This window comes from Globicephala melas, chromosome 15 (assembly GCF_963455315.2).
Source record: "Globicephala melas chromosome 15, mGloMel1.2, whole genome shotgun sequence".
NCBI classification, from domain to species: Eukaryota; Metazoa; Chordata; class Mammalia; order Artiodactyla; family Delphinidae; genus Globicephala; species Globicephala melas.
The window spans coordinates 38,012,806-38,029,973 of record NC_083328.1 but is presented as its reverse complement, the minus strand read 5'-3'; the positions used below and the strand labels follow the sequence as shown (position 1 = coordinate 38,029,973).

The following is a 17,168-nucleotide window of genomic DNA, read 5'->3' as shown; positions in this document are numbered from 1 at the left end:
ATATTAAATTTCTTTTGGACTTCCCTGGTGGCACAGTGGTTAAGAATCCGACTGCCAATGCAGGGGACACGGGTTCAAGCCCTGGTCTGGGAAGATCGCACATGCTGCAGAGCAACTAAGCTCATGCACCACAACTACTGAGCCTGTGCTCTAGAGGCCGCGAGCCATAACTGTTGAACCCATGTGCCGCTGCTGAAGGCCATGCGCCTAGAGTTCATGCCCCACAAAAAAGAGAAGCCACTGCAATGAAAAGTCCGCACACTGCAACAGAGAGTAGCCCCCACTCACCACAACTAGAGAAAGCCCACGCGCAGCAACAAAGACCCAACACAGCCAAAAATAAAATTAAAAAAACTAATAAATTTACAAAAAATATATATTAAATTTCTTTTATTTCTTTACCTAGGAATAAATCTACATCAAGTATCAGTATATAGGGACTTCCCTGGTGGTTCAGTGGTAAAGAATCCACCTTCCAATGCAAGGGACGCAGGTTTGATCCCTGGGCGGGGAACTAAGATCCCACATGCCATGGGGCAACTAAGTCCACACACTGCAACTACCGAGCTCGTGCGCGCCTCAATTAGAGAAGAGAAAACCCTCACAGCACTAGAGAGAAGCCTGTGCGCTACAACGAAAGATCCCGCATGCCTCAATGAAGATCCTGTGTGCCACAACTAAGACCTGACACAGAAAAAAAAAAAAAATCAGTATATAATTTGTCATTATCACAAAAAGTTATTCTGGAATAAGAGGGAAAGACAATCTCAAAATTCACCCATCATCAGGATGTTCCAATGACCAAATCAACCTCATGTTCACCTTGTTCATCTACAGAACTCATTAATATAACCAAATTTGCCTCACAACTACATATATATATATACATATTTTGGTAGGCCCTTCTTGGTTATCTATATTTATTTATTTATTTTTGGCTGTATTGGGTTTTTGCTGCTGTGCACGGGCTTTCTCTAGTTGTGGCAAGCAGGGGCTACTCTTCGCTGCAGTGCATGGGCTTCTCATTGTGGTGGTTTCTCCTGTTGTGGAGCACGGGCTCTAGGTGTGCAGGCTTCAGTATTTGTGGCACTCGGGCCCTGGAGCGCAGGCTCAGTAGTTGTGGCACACGGGCTTAGTTGCTCCACGGCATGTGGGATCTTCCCGGACCAGGGATCGATGCCGTGTCCCCTGCAATGGCAGGTGGATTCTTTTTTTTTTTTTTTAATGTGAACCATTTTTTTTAGTCTTTATTGAATTTGTTACAATATTGCATCTGTTTTATGTTTTGGTTTTTTGGCCACGAGGCATGTGGGATCTTAGGTCCCTGACCAGGCATCGAATCCGCACCCCCTGCATTGGAAGACAAAGTCTTAACCACTGGAGCACCACGGAAGTCCCGGTTATCTATTTTAAATACAGCAGTGTGTACATGTCAATCCCAAACTCCCAATCTATCCCCCCACCACCAACCTTACCACTGGTAACCATGTTCTCTAAGTCTGTGAGTCTGCTTCTGTTTTGTAAGTTTATTTGTATCATTTTAAGATTCCGCACATAAGCGATATCATATGACATTTGTCTTTCTCTGTCTGATTTACTTCACTTAGTACGATAATCTCCAGGTCCATCCATGTTGTTGCTAATGGCATTATTTCATTCTTTTTAATGGCTGAGTAATATTCCATTGTATACAGGTACCACATCTTCTTTAACCACTCATCTTTTGATGGACATTTAGGATGCTTCCATGTCTTGGCTATTGTGAATTGTGCTGCTATGAACACTGGGGTACATGTATACTTTCGAACCAAGTGTTTCTCCAGATACATGCCCAGGAGTGGGACTGCTGGATCATATGGTAGCTCTACTTTTAGTTTTTCAAGGAACCTCCATAGCGGCTGCACCACCTTACATTCCCACCAACAGTGTAAAGTTCCCTTCTCTCCACACCCTCTCCAGGATTTACTGTTTGTAGATTTTTTGGTGATGGCCATTCTGACTGGTGTGAAGTGATATCTCATTGTAGTTTTCATTTGCATTTCTACAATAATTAGCGATTTTGAACTCCTTTTCATGTGCCTCTTGGCCATCTGTATGGCCAAGAGAAATGTCTATTTAGGTCTTCTGTCAATTTTTTGATTTTTTTTTTTTTTTTTTTTTTGCGGTACGCGAGCCTCTCACTGTTGTGGCCTCTCCCGTCGTGGAGCACAGGCTCTGGACGCACAGGCTCAGTGGCCATGGCTCACAGGCCCAGCCGCTCCGTGGCATGTGGGATCTTCCCGGACCCGGGCACGAACCCGTGTCCCCTGCATCGGCAGGCGGACTCTCAACCACTGCGCCACCAGGGAAGCCTGGGTTGTTTGTTTTTATGATACTGAACCACATGAGCTGTTTGTAAATTAGAAGACTAATCCTTTGTCGGTGTAAGTAATCCCCAACTCATTCTATGAGGCCACCATCATCCTAATATGAAAACCAGACAAAGATACCACAAAAAAAGAAAATTACAGGCCAATATCTGATGAACATAGATGCAAAAATTACAGGCCAATATCTGATGAACATAGATGCAAAAATCCTCAACAAAATATTCGCAATCCAAATCCAACAATACACTGAAAGGATCATACACGATCAAGTGGCGTTTATCCCAGGGATGCAAGGATTTTTCAGTATCCACAAATCAATCAGTATAATACACCACATCAACAAACTGAAGAATAAAAACCATATGATCATCTCACTAGATGCAGAAAAAGCTTTTGATAAAATTCAACACCCATTTATGATAAGAACTCTCCAGAAAGTGGGCAAAAAAAGGAACTCACCTCAACATAATAAAGGCCATTTATGACAAACCCACAGCTAACATTATACTCAACAGTGAAAAGCTGAAAGCGTTTCTTCTAAGATCAGGAACAAGACAAGCAGGATGTCCACTCTCACCACTTTTATTCGACATAGTTTTGGAAGTCCTAGCCACAGCAACCAGAGAAGAAAAAGAAATAAAAGGAATCCCAACTGGAAGAGAAGAAGTAAAATTGTTATTGTTTGCAGGCAACATGATACTATACATAGAAAATCCTAAAGATGCCACCAGAAAACTACTAGAGCTCATCGATGAATTTGGTAAAGTGGCAGGATACAAAATTAATACACAGAAATCTGTTGCATTTCTATACACTAACAACAAAAGATCAGAAAGAGAATTAAAGAAACAATCCACTTACCATCGCATCAAAAAGAATAAAATACCTAGGAATAAACCCTACCTAAGGAGACAAGACCTGTACTCTGGAAACTATAAGACACTGATGAAAGAAATCGAAGACTACGCAAACAGATGGAAAGATATATCATGTTCTTGGACTGGAAGAATCAATACTGTCAAAATGAATATACTACCCAAGGCAATCTACTATCAAATTATCAATGGCATTTTTTACAGAACTAGAACAAAGAAATCTTAAAATTTGTATGGAGACACTAAAGACCCCAAATAGCCAAAGCAATCTTGAGAAAGAAAAACAGAGCTGGAGGAATCAGGCTCCCTGACTTCAGACTATCCTACAAAGCTATAGTCATCAAAACAGTATGGCACCAGCACAAAAAGAAATACAGATCAATGGAACAGGACAGAAAGCCCAAGATAAACCCACCTACCTGTGGGCACCTAATCTATGACAAAGGAGGCAAGAATATACAATGGAGAAAATGGAGTCTCTTCAGTAAATGGTGCTGGGAAAACTGGACAGCTACACGTCAAAGAATGAAGTTAGAACACTCTCTAACACTATATGCAAAAATGAACTCAAAATGGATTAAAGACCTAAACGTAAGGCTAGATACTATAAAACTATTAGAGAAAAACATAGGCAGAACACTCTGACATAAATTGCAGCAATATCTTTTTCAATCCATCTCCCAGAGTAATGGAAATTAAAACAAAAATAAACAAATGGGACCTAATTAAACTCAAAAGCTTTCGCAAAGAAAACCATAAACTAAATGAAAAGACAACCCACGGAATGGTAGAAAATATCTGCAAATGATGGTTGTATCCTTTAAATCCAAAAAGTGCAAATTCTCTAGGCCTGCAGTCTTGATTCTGAGATTTATCCTGCAGAAAACAGGCACACACATGAAGATGTATGCACAGTGACGTTCTTTGCAGATCTGTTTATCAGAGCAGAGAAATAAAAAGAAAATAAGAAAAAAATATGGTGCACAACCAACACATTCATCAATAGGAGAAAAGTTTAAAAATTATGGTAGATGACACCATAAAACTAGAAGAGAACAAAGGCAAAACATTCTCTGACATAAATCATGCCAATGTTTTCTTAGGTCAGTCTCCCAAGGCAATAGAAATAAAGGGAAAAATAAACAAATGGAACCTAATCAAACTTACAAGCTTTTGTACAGCAAAGGAAACCATAAACAAAACGAAAAGACAACCTACGGACCAGGAAAAAATATTTGCAAATGATGTGACTAACAACAGCTTAATTTCCAAAATGTACAAACAGCTCATACAACTCAACAAAAAAAACTAACAACCCAATCAAAAAATAGGCAAAAGACCTAAAAAGACATTTCTCTTTTGATGGCCAGATGGCCAACAGGCACATGAAAAGATACTCAAAATCTCGAATTAGAGAAATGCAAATCAAAACTACAATGAGGTATCACCTCACACCAGTTAGAATGGCCATTATAAAAAAGTCTAAAAATAACATAGGAATTCCCTGGCGGTGAGGTGGTTAGTACTCAGTGTTTTCACTGCTGTGGCCCGGGTTCAATCCCTGGTCAGGGATCATCCCAAGAGCCGCGAGGTATGGAGAAAAAAAAAAGAAAAAAGCCTATAAATAACATATGCTGGTGAGGATGCGGAGAAAAGGAAACCCTCTTACACTGTTGGTGGGAATGTAAATTGGTGCAGCCACTGTGGAAAACAGTCTAGAGGTTCCTAAAAAAACTAAAAATAGAGTTTCCATATGAACCAGCAATCCCGCTCCTGGGCATATATCTGGACAATACTATAATTCAAAAAGATAAATGAACCCCAATGTTCATAGCAGCACTATTTACAACAGCCGAGACACAGAAACAACCTAAATGTCCATCAACAGAGGAATGGATAAAGATGATGTGGTACATATATAATGGAATATTACTCAACTATAAAAAAAATGAAATAATGCCATTTGCAGCAACCTGGATGGACCTAGAGATTATACTAAGTGAAGTAAATCAGAAAGAGAAAGACAAATGTCATATAATATCACTTATATGTGGATTCGAAAATATGACACAAATAACTTATCTGTGAAAGAAAAACAGATGCACAGACATAGAAAACAAACTTATAGTTACCAAAGGGGAAAGCAGGGATGGGGGAGGGATGGACTGGGAGTTTGGGGTTAGTAGATGCAAACTATTATATACAGGATGGATAAACAATAAGGACCTACTGCATAGCACAGGGAATTACATTCAATATCCTGTTAAACCATAATGGAAAAGAATATGAAAAAAATGTATATGTACACATAACTAAGTCACTTTGTCGTATAGTAGAAATTAACATGTAAGTCAACTATACTTCAATAAAGTAAATTTAAAAAAAATTATGGTAGAGGCACACAGGGAGGTCAGCCTCTGGGCACAGACAGTGAACAATGCCAAGACGTTCATGGAACAAAATACACAGCAGGTCACTGTAGAGGATAAATCCAGGTTCATATTGACATAATCACAAGAAAACTGAAAACAACACACACTAAGTGATGGCAGCAGTTCATGGGCGTGGGACTAGGGAGGCAGAGAAGACAGCTGTCAGTATACCTGATCTAATCCCAGAAAAGGAAAGTGGTGGCGGTATGAGTGATTATTCATTTATGTGTATGTGTTTCGCCCTTTCACAATTAATTTGCAGAAAACCTTGCCCTGAGCATTTGTAGCAAAAATTCTATGCACAAACATAATTTTCCTTGGGGGATTTTTATAGAAGTGCAATTTCTGGTATGCCCATTGCTATGGCTTTTTGATAAAATTTCCAAAACTGCCCTCCTGAGTTTCGTGAGCAGGAGGCGAGAGCCTGCACCCCCCACCCCGCAGCCCTCATTTAGCTCATTACTTGTGAAGGTGAACGCTGCTTGCTCCATCTTGACTTCTCTGTAGAATCACCCACTTTCCCAGGGTGGCGTTTGTTCTTTGTCAGGTCTGCGGACCTGACGCCTTTGCCCATTTTTTTCTGTCTTTCTTGGGGGGAGTCTCTCCTCGAAATATACCCAACCCTTCCTTAAGGCCTCTGGGCCCTGTCATGCTCCAAGGCTTTGCCTGCTCAGTGCTGCCATTTCCAACCTGGCAAGAAAAGAGGCTACAGCTTTATTTATGACAATTTAAAATACTGGATAAGATGCCTTTCATCTTCTCAACAGTACAAAGGGCAAGCAAGATGATAAGGAATTTTCAGACCAAAAACCAAGTAAATGTGAGAATTCAGAAATGTCACAGCACCTATACCACCTGCGTTCTGATGTACTTGCTGAAACTAGCAAACTTGAGCTGGGATTTTTTTTCCTTACAGGCTCATAGGTTAAAAGGGCCAGTATAAGGTGACGTACCCAAAAGGTGACTCCTCCCCATAAACATGGGGCCCTAAAAGGATACCCCACTGGGTATCCTTTCCCCAAACACAGGGACTAGGAAAAACGAGCAAAGAAAGAAAAAAAAAAGCAAAAACAAAAAAACCCTTATGTTCAGCAGAAAAGGGAAAACAATGCCCTGATAAATTGAAATCACATGCTGATACCTGTGGCTTTGCAGACCAAGTTCATATCACCAGAGGGGTCCTCCCCTTACCAAAATCTCCAGGCTGTGAATTTTGTGTAAAATGATCCTGGACTCCCTCATCGACCCCTGGCAAACAAATCCTCCCTTGAAGAAATCACCATAGGCCACAAAGGGCCAGGACTAGCAAACTCACCAGGCACAGGGGGAAAGAAGACATCGTGCGTGAAAGCCAGCAGATTCATGAGTCAGCAGAATGGACCTGCCGAAGTGTCAGATTCAATTACAACTTTGCTTGTTCAGAAAATTAAAGACAAGATTTCAAATATCTGCAGGGAACCATAAAATATAATAAGTCACACAGCACATGTGAAAAAGAACTTTTAGAAATGAAAAATATAACCATCAAAAATTAAAATGGGGCTTCCCTGGTGGCACAGTGGTTGAGAGTCCGCCTGCCGATGCAGGGGACACGGGTTCGTGCCCCGGTCCGGGAAGATCCCACATGCATCGGAGCGGCTGGGCCCGTGAGCCATGGCCGCTGAGCCTGCGCGTCTGGAGCCTGTGCTCCGTAACGGGAGAGGCCACAACAGTGAGAGGCCCGCGTACCGTAAAAAAAAAAAAAAAAAAAAATGCAATGGATAACCTTAACAAAACACAGTCATAGAATTAGTGAACTTAAAAATTAAGTCATCAATTATCAAGACCGTAAGACCCTGCACAACACCAAGCAGGAGTTCTTCCTTTTTTAAAATTTTTAATATTTATTTGGCTGCACCGGGTCTTCGTTGCAGCACGCAGGCTCTTAGTTGTGGCATACAGGATCTAGTTCCCTGACCAAGGATAGATCCCATGGCCCCTGCACTAGGAGCTCAGAGTCTTAACCGCTGGACCACCAGGGAAGTAGCTTCCCAGCTCTTCCCTGAATGTCATGCCTCGGGTGCCTCACTTGCCCCACCCTGTCCTGACTCTACTGAAGGATATATTTCAGGAGAAGTCTGAGCTGTAAGAAGAGTGAATAACAAAAACACTGATAAATACAAACACTGATTGTATGTAAAGTTATAATGTCTATGGAGTCAAGAAAAAAAAAAAACACCAAAAAGCCCTACACAGACGCGGAACACCCGCCGATACTAAGCAAGAAGGGGTTCAGAGCCCTCAAGTCCTCTTAAGTCCTTGTACCATCTGTCATGCAAACAATGTCTTCATTAACTTTAGACTCAGTTTCCTATTGCTGGTATAACAAAAACTCAGTGACTTAAAACAACGCAAGTTTATTCTCTTACAGTTCTAGAGAGCAGACAACCAAAATCAGTTTCTCTATGCTGAAATCAAGATGTCCGCAGGCCATGCCCCTCGAGAGGCTTTGGGGAAAAATCCTCTCATCTTTTCAGCTTCTAGAATTGCATTCCTTGGTTCTTGGACACTTCCTCCAGCTTTAAAGCCAGGAGCACCCGGCCTTCTTTGGTGGCCAAATCTCCGTCTCCCATTTGTGATTGCATTAGGACTACCTGGATAATCCAGAATCACCTCCATCTCATAATCTTTCACTTAATCACATCTTCAAAATCCCCTTGCCATATAAAGGAATATTCACAGGTCCCAGGGATTAAGACCTGTATATATTTGGAGGCTATCATTCAGCCAACCACAACATATCAAGTATGCATGTTGTAAAATTCTAGGGGAAGAATAGAAAGAATAGAAATAGAGCATATGACTTCCAATCTAACAGAGTGAAAAACACTGTTAAAATAAAACAATCCCCCCAAAAAGGGGCAAAAATGGAAAGAGAATGGGTATGACAAATGGAAAGCCCCCCACAAAAGACAGTGTCAACAAAACCAAGAACATTGTTAACTACACCGACTATGACTTAACTAATCCAAAGGATAAAGATCCGACAAAGGACTTTCAGACAAAAGGCACAAATAGAGTAAAAACAAGTGTCACTAATAACAATGATGGAGACAGACTCTAGAGTGGAGCCTGTAACCCCACCTCTTGGTGTTCTCCCCCTGTGTTGTCACCTCCCTTTGAGTGTGGCTTTGCTTTTTGTTTATTTGAAATTTATTTTATTGGAGTATAGTTGATTTACAACGTTGTGTTAGTTTCTGGTGTACAGCAGTGACTCAGTTATACATACATATAATAGTTTGCATTTATTAACCCCAAACTCCCAATCCATCCCTCCCCCAAGCTTTTTATTTTTAATATGATGAAATACACATAACATTTACCATTTCAACCATTTTAAAGTGTACAATTCAGTGGTGCTTAGTACATTCACAATGGTGTGCAATCATCACCTCTATCTAGTTCCAGAACTTTCTCATCCTCTGAAAGAAAACCCTGTGTCCATTACCAGTCACCCTCCATGCCTCTCCCCCCTCAGCCCCTGAAAATCACTCACCTACTGTCTGTGTGAATTTACTGATCCTGGACTTTTCATGGAAATGGATACAGTACATGGTCTTTTGTGTCCAGCTTGTTACCCAGCATAAGGTTTTCAAGGCTCATTCATGTTAGACATGCATCAGAATTCCAGTCCCTTTTAGGCCAAGCAATATCTCATTGTAGGAACAGACATTTTGGGTTTTGTTTGCCCCTGTATCTGTTACATATGGGTTGTTTCCACCTTCTGGCTACTGTGAATACCATAAACACGCTTGTACAAGGATTTCTGAGTCTCTTTCAGCTCTCCCAAGTGTGTCTCAAGGAGTGGACCTCTGCTGGGCTCTGTGGTAACTGTTCCCCACACCCTCTCCAGCACTTGCTGTCTCCATGTCTCTCTCGCCCGCGCTCCCCCACCCCCACCCCCCGACCACTTGTCTTGTTTTTAACCCACAGGATTTGGGGCGGGAATGGGAAGGCACTCCCAAGACTGAGGTGCTGCCTGTCTGGCTAGGAGACCCTCTCCCTCACCCGCTGCCCTGAGCCACCCTGTGGAGGGCCTCCTGCCAAAGCTGGAAAGCCGCTGACTGCTGCCACGACCAGGTGAGCTGGGGAGGACCCTTCCCCAGTACAGCCTCAGATGACAGCCCTTGACTGCAGCTCTGGGAACCCTGATGCTAAGAAGCGGTGGGACAATAAATGTGTGTTGTTTGTGGTAAGTGATTTTCAAAGAGAGCAGAGACCTCTGACAGGGATTGTGGGGGAAGCTGGGGGCTCCCAGGAGCTGGAGATGTCCTATCTCTGGACCTGGGTGCACATGCAGGGCCTGCTCCTCATTCTCTAAACAAAGTGTTTTGTGCTTTCTTCTGTACAGAGCCTGGGCCTGGCCTGGGGCTGACTGGCCTGGATTCCCAGGCAGGCTGAACTTCGGTGGGGCTCCAAAGGAGGCACTAGCAGCTTCAGAAGGAGGCCCGGGACAATACAATACTGTATTATAATATATCACATTATTATGTAATTATAAGCATCATACTATATATACAATGATACTGTGTTATATGTTTGAAGTTGCTGAGTAGAGGTTAAAAATTCTCACCACAAGAAAAAAATCATGTCGCAATATATACGTATATCAAATCATTACACCTGAAACATAACATTTGTCAATTACATCTCAATAAAAATTAAAATATGAAGGTGGTCGGGATCCAGGTGGGGGAAGTCACCTTGGCTGGCCGCTCGCGACTTCTCTCCTGGACAGTGAGGACAGTGCTCCTCGCACAACCTCCTTGGGAGGGGACCCCCAGCCCCATGGTCACTGGGCAAGGAAATCAGGCAGGCCAGGCAGTGGGGATGACATGGGGAAGGGAGCCAGCCACGGAGGGCGGGGAGCAGGTGCCTCAGTGAGGGAAAGACGGAAGAGCAGAAGAGGCCGGAAAGCGCCAGAGAGCTGTGGGTGCTCAGGACACGCAGGGACCCCCAGGAACCCCTCGGGCTTTCCCAGTGGACTCCCAGGTGCCCCGGCGCAGGGGGTGGAGGGTCGCCTCCGACCAGGGATCACTGGCACTTGGTGGCAGACGTGTAGGTCCTCAAGCAGCCATCAGCTTTGTTGCCTGTGACCCCGCGACCAGGGCCACGTGGCACCAAAGCCTCCTGTGCTGGAGCGTGCCCAGGGGTGTGGGAGGAGGAAGGGTTGTCTGAGGGCCGGGCTTAGGACCTGTGCAGTGGACATAAAGGAATACAATGCGCCAGCAACTGTGGACAGGACTCAACCCTCTTTTCCTCCGGTCCAAACAGAACAAGTGTAATTTTCCACATGTGCCCTGGTGGCAAGAGCTTGAAGCCCTGCTCTAAGGAGTTGGACAGCAGCTCAGTTCATGTCCCAAGAGATATGCCACTGAGGGTTTGCAGCTGGTGGCCCAGCTGTCGGGGACCCCTCCTGCTGCCCCCAGTCCAGCTCTCAGTGTGTTCCGGACTAGCAGCACCAGCAGCCCAAGGAAACTGTTACATTCTTGGTACCAATACAGGCTACAGGGTGGATGAACCCTCCAACACCACGCTCAGTAGTAAGAGGTGCTAGTCACAGGTCACATCGTGTGATTCCAGAGACAGAAAGTAGATTAGTGGTTGTTCAGGGCTGGGGCCAGAGGGAAGGGGGAGTAACTGCTAATGGGTACAGGGTTTGGGGTGATAAAAATGTTCTACAGCTATACAGTAATAAACTAGACAGCACAACATTGTGAATATACAAAACCCACTATACCATACACTTTAAAGTGGTTAAAATGTTGAACTTCATGGTAGGAGCGTTTATCTCAATCAAAAAAATCTACCTGCAAAATAATAAAAAAAAGTCTACATTCTTGGACCCCTCCCTAGACCAAGAGAAAGTCTCCGGGGGGTGGGGGTGGGGGAAGCCACCTGTTTTAACAAGTCCTCCAGATGACAATGACATGCAATAAAGTCCAAAAACCACTTAGCTGACCCAGTCTCCCCAGAGCAGGACCACGTGTGGGTTCTAAGCCCCACTGTGGCCCCCATCCCATTCCCAGGCAGGGGGCCCACCAGAGGCACTGCTTGTGCACACCCCCTCCCCAAATCACACAAACCATGGCTGGACACGGCCCCACAGCCCCAACCAAGAGCACCCAGCTACATCCTGGGAGGATATCCCTGTATCCACATGATGCAGCGAGAGCCTGGGAGCTGCCTTGGATGCAATGGGCTCCCACGCAGCAGCAGAGCCAGCACAGATCCTCCAGCCCTCCCTTCCCTAGACTGTAGCTCTGGGCCTGGCTAGAGATCCCTAGAAAGAGAGGGGAGAGCAGCCGAAACAGCCCTGCCCCCCCAACAGCCTGGGGCCTCCATGCACTTAGGAGACTCCACAACCTACACAAGGTGCTACCACCATGCCACACCCCACCCCTGCCAGTGGCCAGAAGCATGGTGTGTGTGTGTGTGAGTCCCTGAGAATTTGGTGACAGGGAGGGTCTGAGGGCACCACAGAGCCCTGGGGTTGACCCCAGGGGCCTAGGGCCCACCATCACCATGGGCCCCGGAAGCATCTGCACCTATTGGCTGGGCCGACCCAACTCTCTGCTAGGACTGCAATCACCTCCCTACCTCCATCCCTGCTCTTCCCTGTTAAATAAGTGATTCCCCACATCAGTATTTTAACAAGGAGTGAGGGGGCTCAGGTAGGTGGCCCCCTCCGGCCCCAGTCCCCTCCTCTCAGCACCCTCCGGGTCCTCCACCCACCTACCAGGCCCTCTGCCGGAACCCACCCAGGGTGCGCTGTGGCGTCCTCAGAGCAGTCTCGGTGTCCTGGGTTGTGCACTGCCCCCACCAGTCTGACCTCTTCCTCTGCCCATCCAGAGCAGAGCGCCACGGCCGGTCTGCTGCACTCCTGTGCCCAGGAGTTGGGCCAACACGGAGAACCCAAGGCTCAGGGGTCAGGGAAACCAGGCTCTCAGGCCCTGTGATGTGCCAGGGGCAGGCGGGTGCCTCCAGCACTGAGGCTGGAAGAGCCAGGTAGCAAGGGCTCCCACTGCCTCGTCCTGGACTGACTGGTGAGCGTCCAGGTGTAAGGGGAGCAGAAGCCGCCCTCCTGGGCGTCTTGACCTCAGCGCCACCTGCTTTCTGGCTGGGACCCCAGGCCTCCTAAGTACAGGGACACCATCTGCCCTCTGCCTCTTCAAAACAACCCCTCTACGGACAGTGGCCACCACAGTGATTGCCACTCAACTGTAGACTCACAAATGGTTACAGTGGTAAATGTATATGTACTGCACGACAATAGAAACAGGACAAAACCCCAAAACATCCCTTCCGGAGGTGACGAATGGAGGTGTGAGGAGCTGTGCAGCCCTGCCCCTGGCTTCCCGCTCAGTCCAGCCCCCGCCGTCACAGGCCAGGCTACACCGTTGAGTCGGGAACCCATGACCATAGCCCTCACCCCCTTTGCCTCTCCCCTCCCAGGAGACCTTTACACCCCCTGCCCCGCCCCCGACACAGGCTTTCTGCCAACTTGTATCCACTTTCCACCTGGGAGGGCACACCTCCACCCACCTACCAGACAGATACTCACCCCTGGCTTCCCAGTGGTCTCCCACTGTGAGCAGGATTATGTTCCAGCATGTTCTGGCCCAGCCAGAAGCTCCCTCCAAAAATACCCCCACAAAAGTGAAAACAAGAAAAGAGCTCCCAGTTATACTTTTCTGAAGGGCTCACTTTAGCAATACGTGCAAAAGGGCTGAGGGAGAGTGGGTAACACCACCAGGCCCCCCAAGGGTGAGTCAAACCACACCTGACCCCAAAGTCAGCACGCCCCCCTCTGAAGACCTCGTGGCTGTCATGCAGATACTATGCACGGGTCTTTCTTGGCCCTAAGTAACTCCAAGAGGGGGAACTGTAGTTCATCTGAGCTCGAGTGCCATGCTGAGGCTGCTTACCACAAACCAGACAGGCAGTCCTCGGTAAGAGGGCAGCTCAGACTTCAGAAAGACATGTGGAGCCCACAGAGCAGACGGCCGGGCACATCCGGCCCCAGCCAGTCTGGGTGTTGGAGGTGCACAGCAAATCATATGCCAAAAGTCAAAGGGGAGTCCAACGTAAGTCACATTTCTAAGCTCAAGTCAGATGACCCCTGGTGTGTCCCCCAACCTGCGGAAGCCACGGCGAAGTCTAGCACAACCGGGGACAGGAGAGACTGCACCGCGGCCGTCAGGAAGCAGTCTGTCAGGCTATTTATTCCCACTTGACATAACCCAGAACACAGGAGCAACTCTGTACATCTCGAGAAACTCACAGCTAGCTCCAAAACAATAGAAATGGTAAACTACAAAAGATGAGTTGTATTCAGCAAATATAAAGGGTAACGTTAGGCTGTGTCAAACATGTATCGGACTATTTACAGCGCCTGGGCGTGGGTTCAGATCTCGCCGGCCTCCTTTTCCTCCGACCTCCGTGACGCAGTCTTTCCATTGGTGCTCTCGAGCCTCCAGTCGGTGGCCCCCCGCTCACTCCGCCCGCGCTCCCAGGACTCCTCCCTTGAGGCCCGCTCTCTGGAGAACCTGGGAAACAGGAACCAGAGGCTCAGCAAGGGCTGGCCCTCCCTCCTGGCTGCTCCTCAGGCACTGACACCTTGGACCCTCAGCATCAGGCCAGGTAAGGGTAGGACCCACCACGGCTGGAAGGGCCCTAGCAGACCAGACGGTGCCAGGCCTGCCATCTTGTGCCCAACCCACTGCCCAGGGAGGGCTGGGCAGCCACTAGAAAGTGACATCTGCAAAGGTTTCTAGTAACAGGAAAAGCTTTCACTATAATGTGAACACTGCAAAGGAAAATACGACAAGAGTCCACACATGGAATACGATCCATTATAAAACACAATGGAAAAAAAGATATTTAAAATTCATCATACCAAAGCTAACAGTGGTCGTCTCTGAATATGATCATTAGTGGTGTTTTTTGTTGTTGCTGTTTTTCCTTTAAAAAACCACAACAGAGGTAAGCAGGGCCTAGTCAGGGGCTCTGTGTACCAAAGTGACAGTGAGTGTGCAGCCCGAGCATGGCCATGCCCACGTGCGACCACCTCCTCAGTCTCTCAACCGTCCCAGCCCTGAAGCCATCTGCTGCCCTCGGCTTAGGGCTCTCAGTGCCCTGGGCCCCATTCAGGACTCCTCAAGGCCCTAACACTCTGTCCCACAGATGACAGACCCCCAGACCCTGGCACACAAAGAAGGGTTCACTCCTGGACGCAGCTACTGAAGGAGTCAGAGTAGTTACTTGTATTTCGAACTCCGGTCCCTGGATGCCCGGCGGTGGCCCCGGCTGTGGCTCCGGGAACGGCTTCGGTGGCGCCGGTGTCTGTCTCGGGACCGGGACCGGGACGACTTCCGCCGCTCTCTGGAGGTAGATCTTGACCGCCTCCGACGCCGGTCCCGGGAGCGCGACCTGCAGCAGATATTCTGCTGATGCTTTACTGTTATCTCCCCTCCTCCCACAAACTTACAACTTGGGTTCACAATAATCCCACCAACTACTCTCTGGTAACTACGGCCAGACCCTTCCCGCTGACGCTTCCTGTACATTGGCCAGGAAACTCCCGCCTGCCCAGCAGGCCCCAGCAGCGCCCTGACTGTCCCTCTCATTGACAGTGGGTCCCCACTCCCACGCTGCACTAAGCCCCAGCCAATGCCAGCTACAAACGGGACTGGAGTCTCACCCACGTCCTGTGCCCTTCATGAGCCAGACCTGACCACCAGATAATAACTGTGAAGCTATAAAGGTTAAGTATTAAGTGCATACAGAAAAGAACATCTCACTGAGAACACATAAATGGAAAACCTACCTCCTGCGATCTCTGGTTCTTGATCCAGACCTAAAATGGAAAAAAAGATGAACAATTTTCCCAAAACAGCTCCATCCCTTACAGCTGAGGGGAGGTGCCTCAAGTTCACGTGGTGAAGGAGGGCCGACTTCCCAGAGGACCTGCTATAAGGCCCGCCTCCAGCCCCAGCTGCTTGGAGGCAGAACGCAGAGACCAGCACCCAGGGGTCCATGCTGCACTGAGTTGAACCAGTGGCTCTGCAAACTCTTCACAGTGGACACCACCTCAGCTACACAGATAGTCACATGGCAGGTGCAGGGCTGGGCAGGACACCCAAGTTGCAAACACAGGTTCACTGCCAGTGAGTGTCACATGAGCTCCCTGGGAAACATTATACAACCAACAACTAAGAAATGCACTTTACAATGAGGTCTCATTTCATTCCAAGCAGAAATTTACAAGATCACCACCAACGTGTGCTCAAGGAGGAAGTGACAAAAGATGCTCACACATCATGTGGCTGGAGGGTGATCTGACAAAGCCTCTTGAAAAGCAATTTTTGTAACAGCTACCAATATTTATATATTATATTCCTTTATCCCAGGAATTCTAAGGAATGTTATAAACCCTCAAACTCATACAAAGATGGTCACTAGATTACTTGTTCAAAAATAGTTTCATAAAAACTTAATCAAAAAATTTTTTTAAAAAGCAAAGGCTTTGGGCTTCCCTGGTGGCACAGTGGTTGAGAGTCCGCCTGCCGATGCAGGGGACGCGGGTTCGTGCCCCGGTCCGGGAAGATCCCACATGCCGTGGAGCGGCTGGGCCGTGAGCCGTGGCCACTGAGCCTGCGCGTCCGGAGCCTGTGCTCCGCAACAGGAGAGGCCACAACAGTGAGAGGCCCGCGTACCGCAAAAAAAAAAAAAAAAAAGCAAAGGCTTTAAAAAACATAAAAAGCAAAGGCAACAAAAGCAAAAGTCAACAAGTGGGACTACATCAGACTAACAAGCTTCTGCGCAGTGAAGGAAACCATCAACAAATGAAAAGGCAACCTACTGAACAGGAGAAAATATCTGCAAATCATGTATCTGATAATAGGCTAATATCCAAAACACAAAAAGAACTCTAAACAGAAGGGGAAAAAAAAAAAAAAGGTAAAAACATGGGCAGAGGACCTGAATAGACATTTTGTCAAAGAAGACATACAGATGGCCAACAGGCACATAAAAAATTGCTCAACGTCACTATTCAGCAGGGAAAAGCAAATCAGAACCATAATGAGATATCACCTCACACCTGTCAGAATGGCTGTCATCAAAAAGACAAGAAATACACTTGTTTGTGAGGATGCAGAGAAACGGGAATCTTTGTGCACTGTTGGTGGGAATGTAAATTGGTGCAGTCACTATGGAAAACAGAAAGGAGGTTCCTCAAAAAATTAAAATGGAACTACAATATCCAGAAATTCCAATTCCGGGTATTTTTACCTAAAGGAAATGAAATCACAATCTTGAAAAGATAGCTGCACCCCCATGTTCACTGCAGCATTATTTACAGTAGCCTAAACATGGTAACAACCTAAGTGTCCACTGATAGATGAACGGATAAAGATGATGTGGTTGTACGTATACAGTGGGATGTTATT

The 17,168-nt window shown here is 46.5% G+C and overlaps 1 protein-coding gene across 2 annotated transcripts in view; it reads right to left on the bottom strand.

Annotated features, from left to right (window-relative positions):
- Positions 1-13,914: 13,914 nt before the first annotated feature.
- The window catches only part of LUC7L (LUC7 like), a 30,230-nt gene continuing 26,976 nt past the window's right edge, over positions 13,915-17,168 (bottom strand). For both annotated transcript variants that reach the window (XM_030872373.3, XM_030872371.2), the window contains 3 exons: positions 15,545-15,574; positions 14,980-15,147; positions 13,915-14,264 (listed from right to left, as the gene is read on the bottom strand). In XM_030872373.3, coding sequence (XP_030728233.1) covers positions 14,123-14,264; positions 14,980-15,147; positions 15,545-15,574 — 340 coding nt within the window. In that variant the 3' untranslated portion in view covers positions 13,915-14,122. The remainder of the gene's footprint in view (positions 14,265-14,979; positions 15,148-15,544; positions 15,575-17,168) is intronic.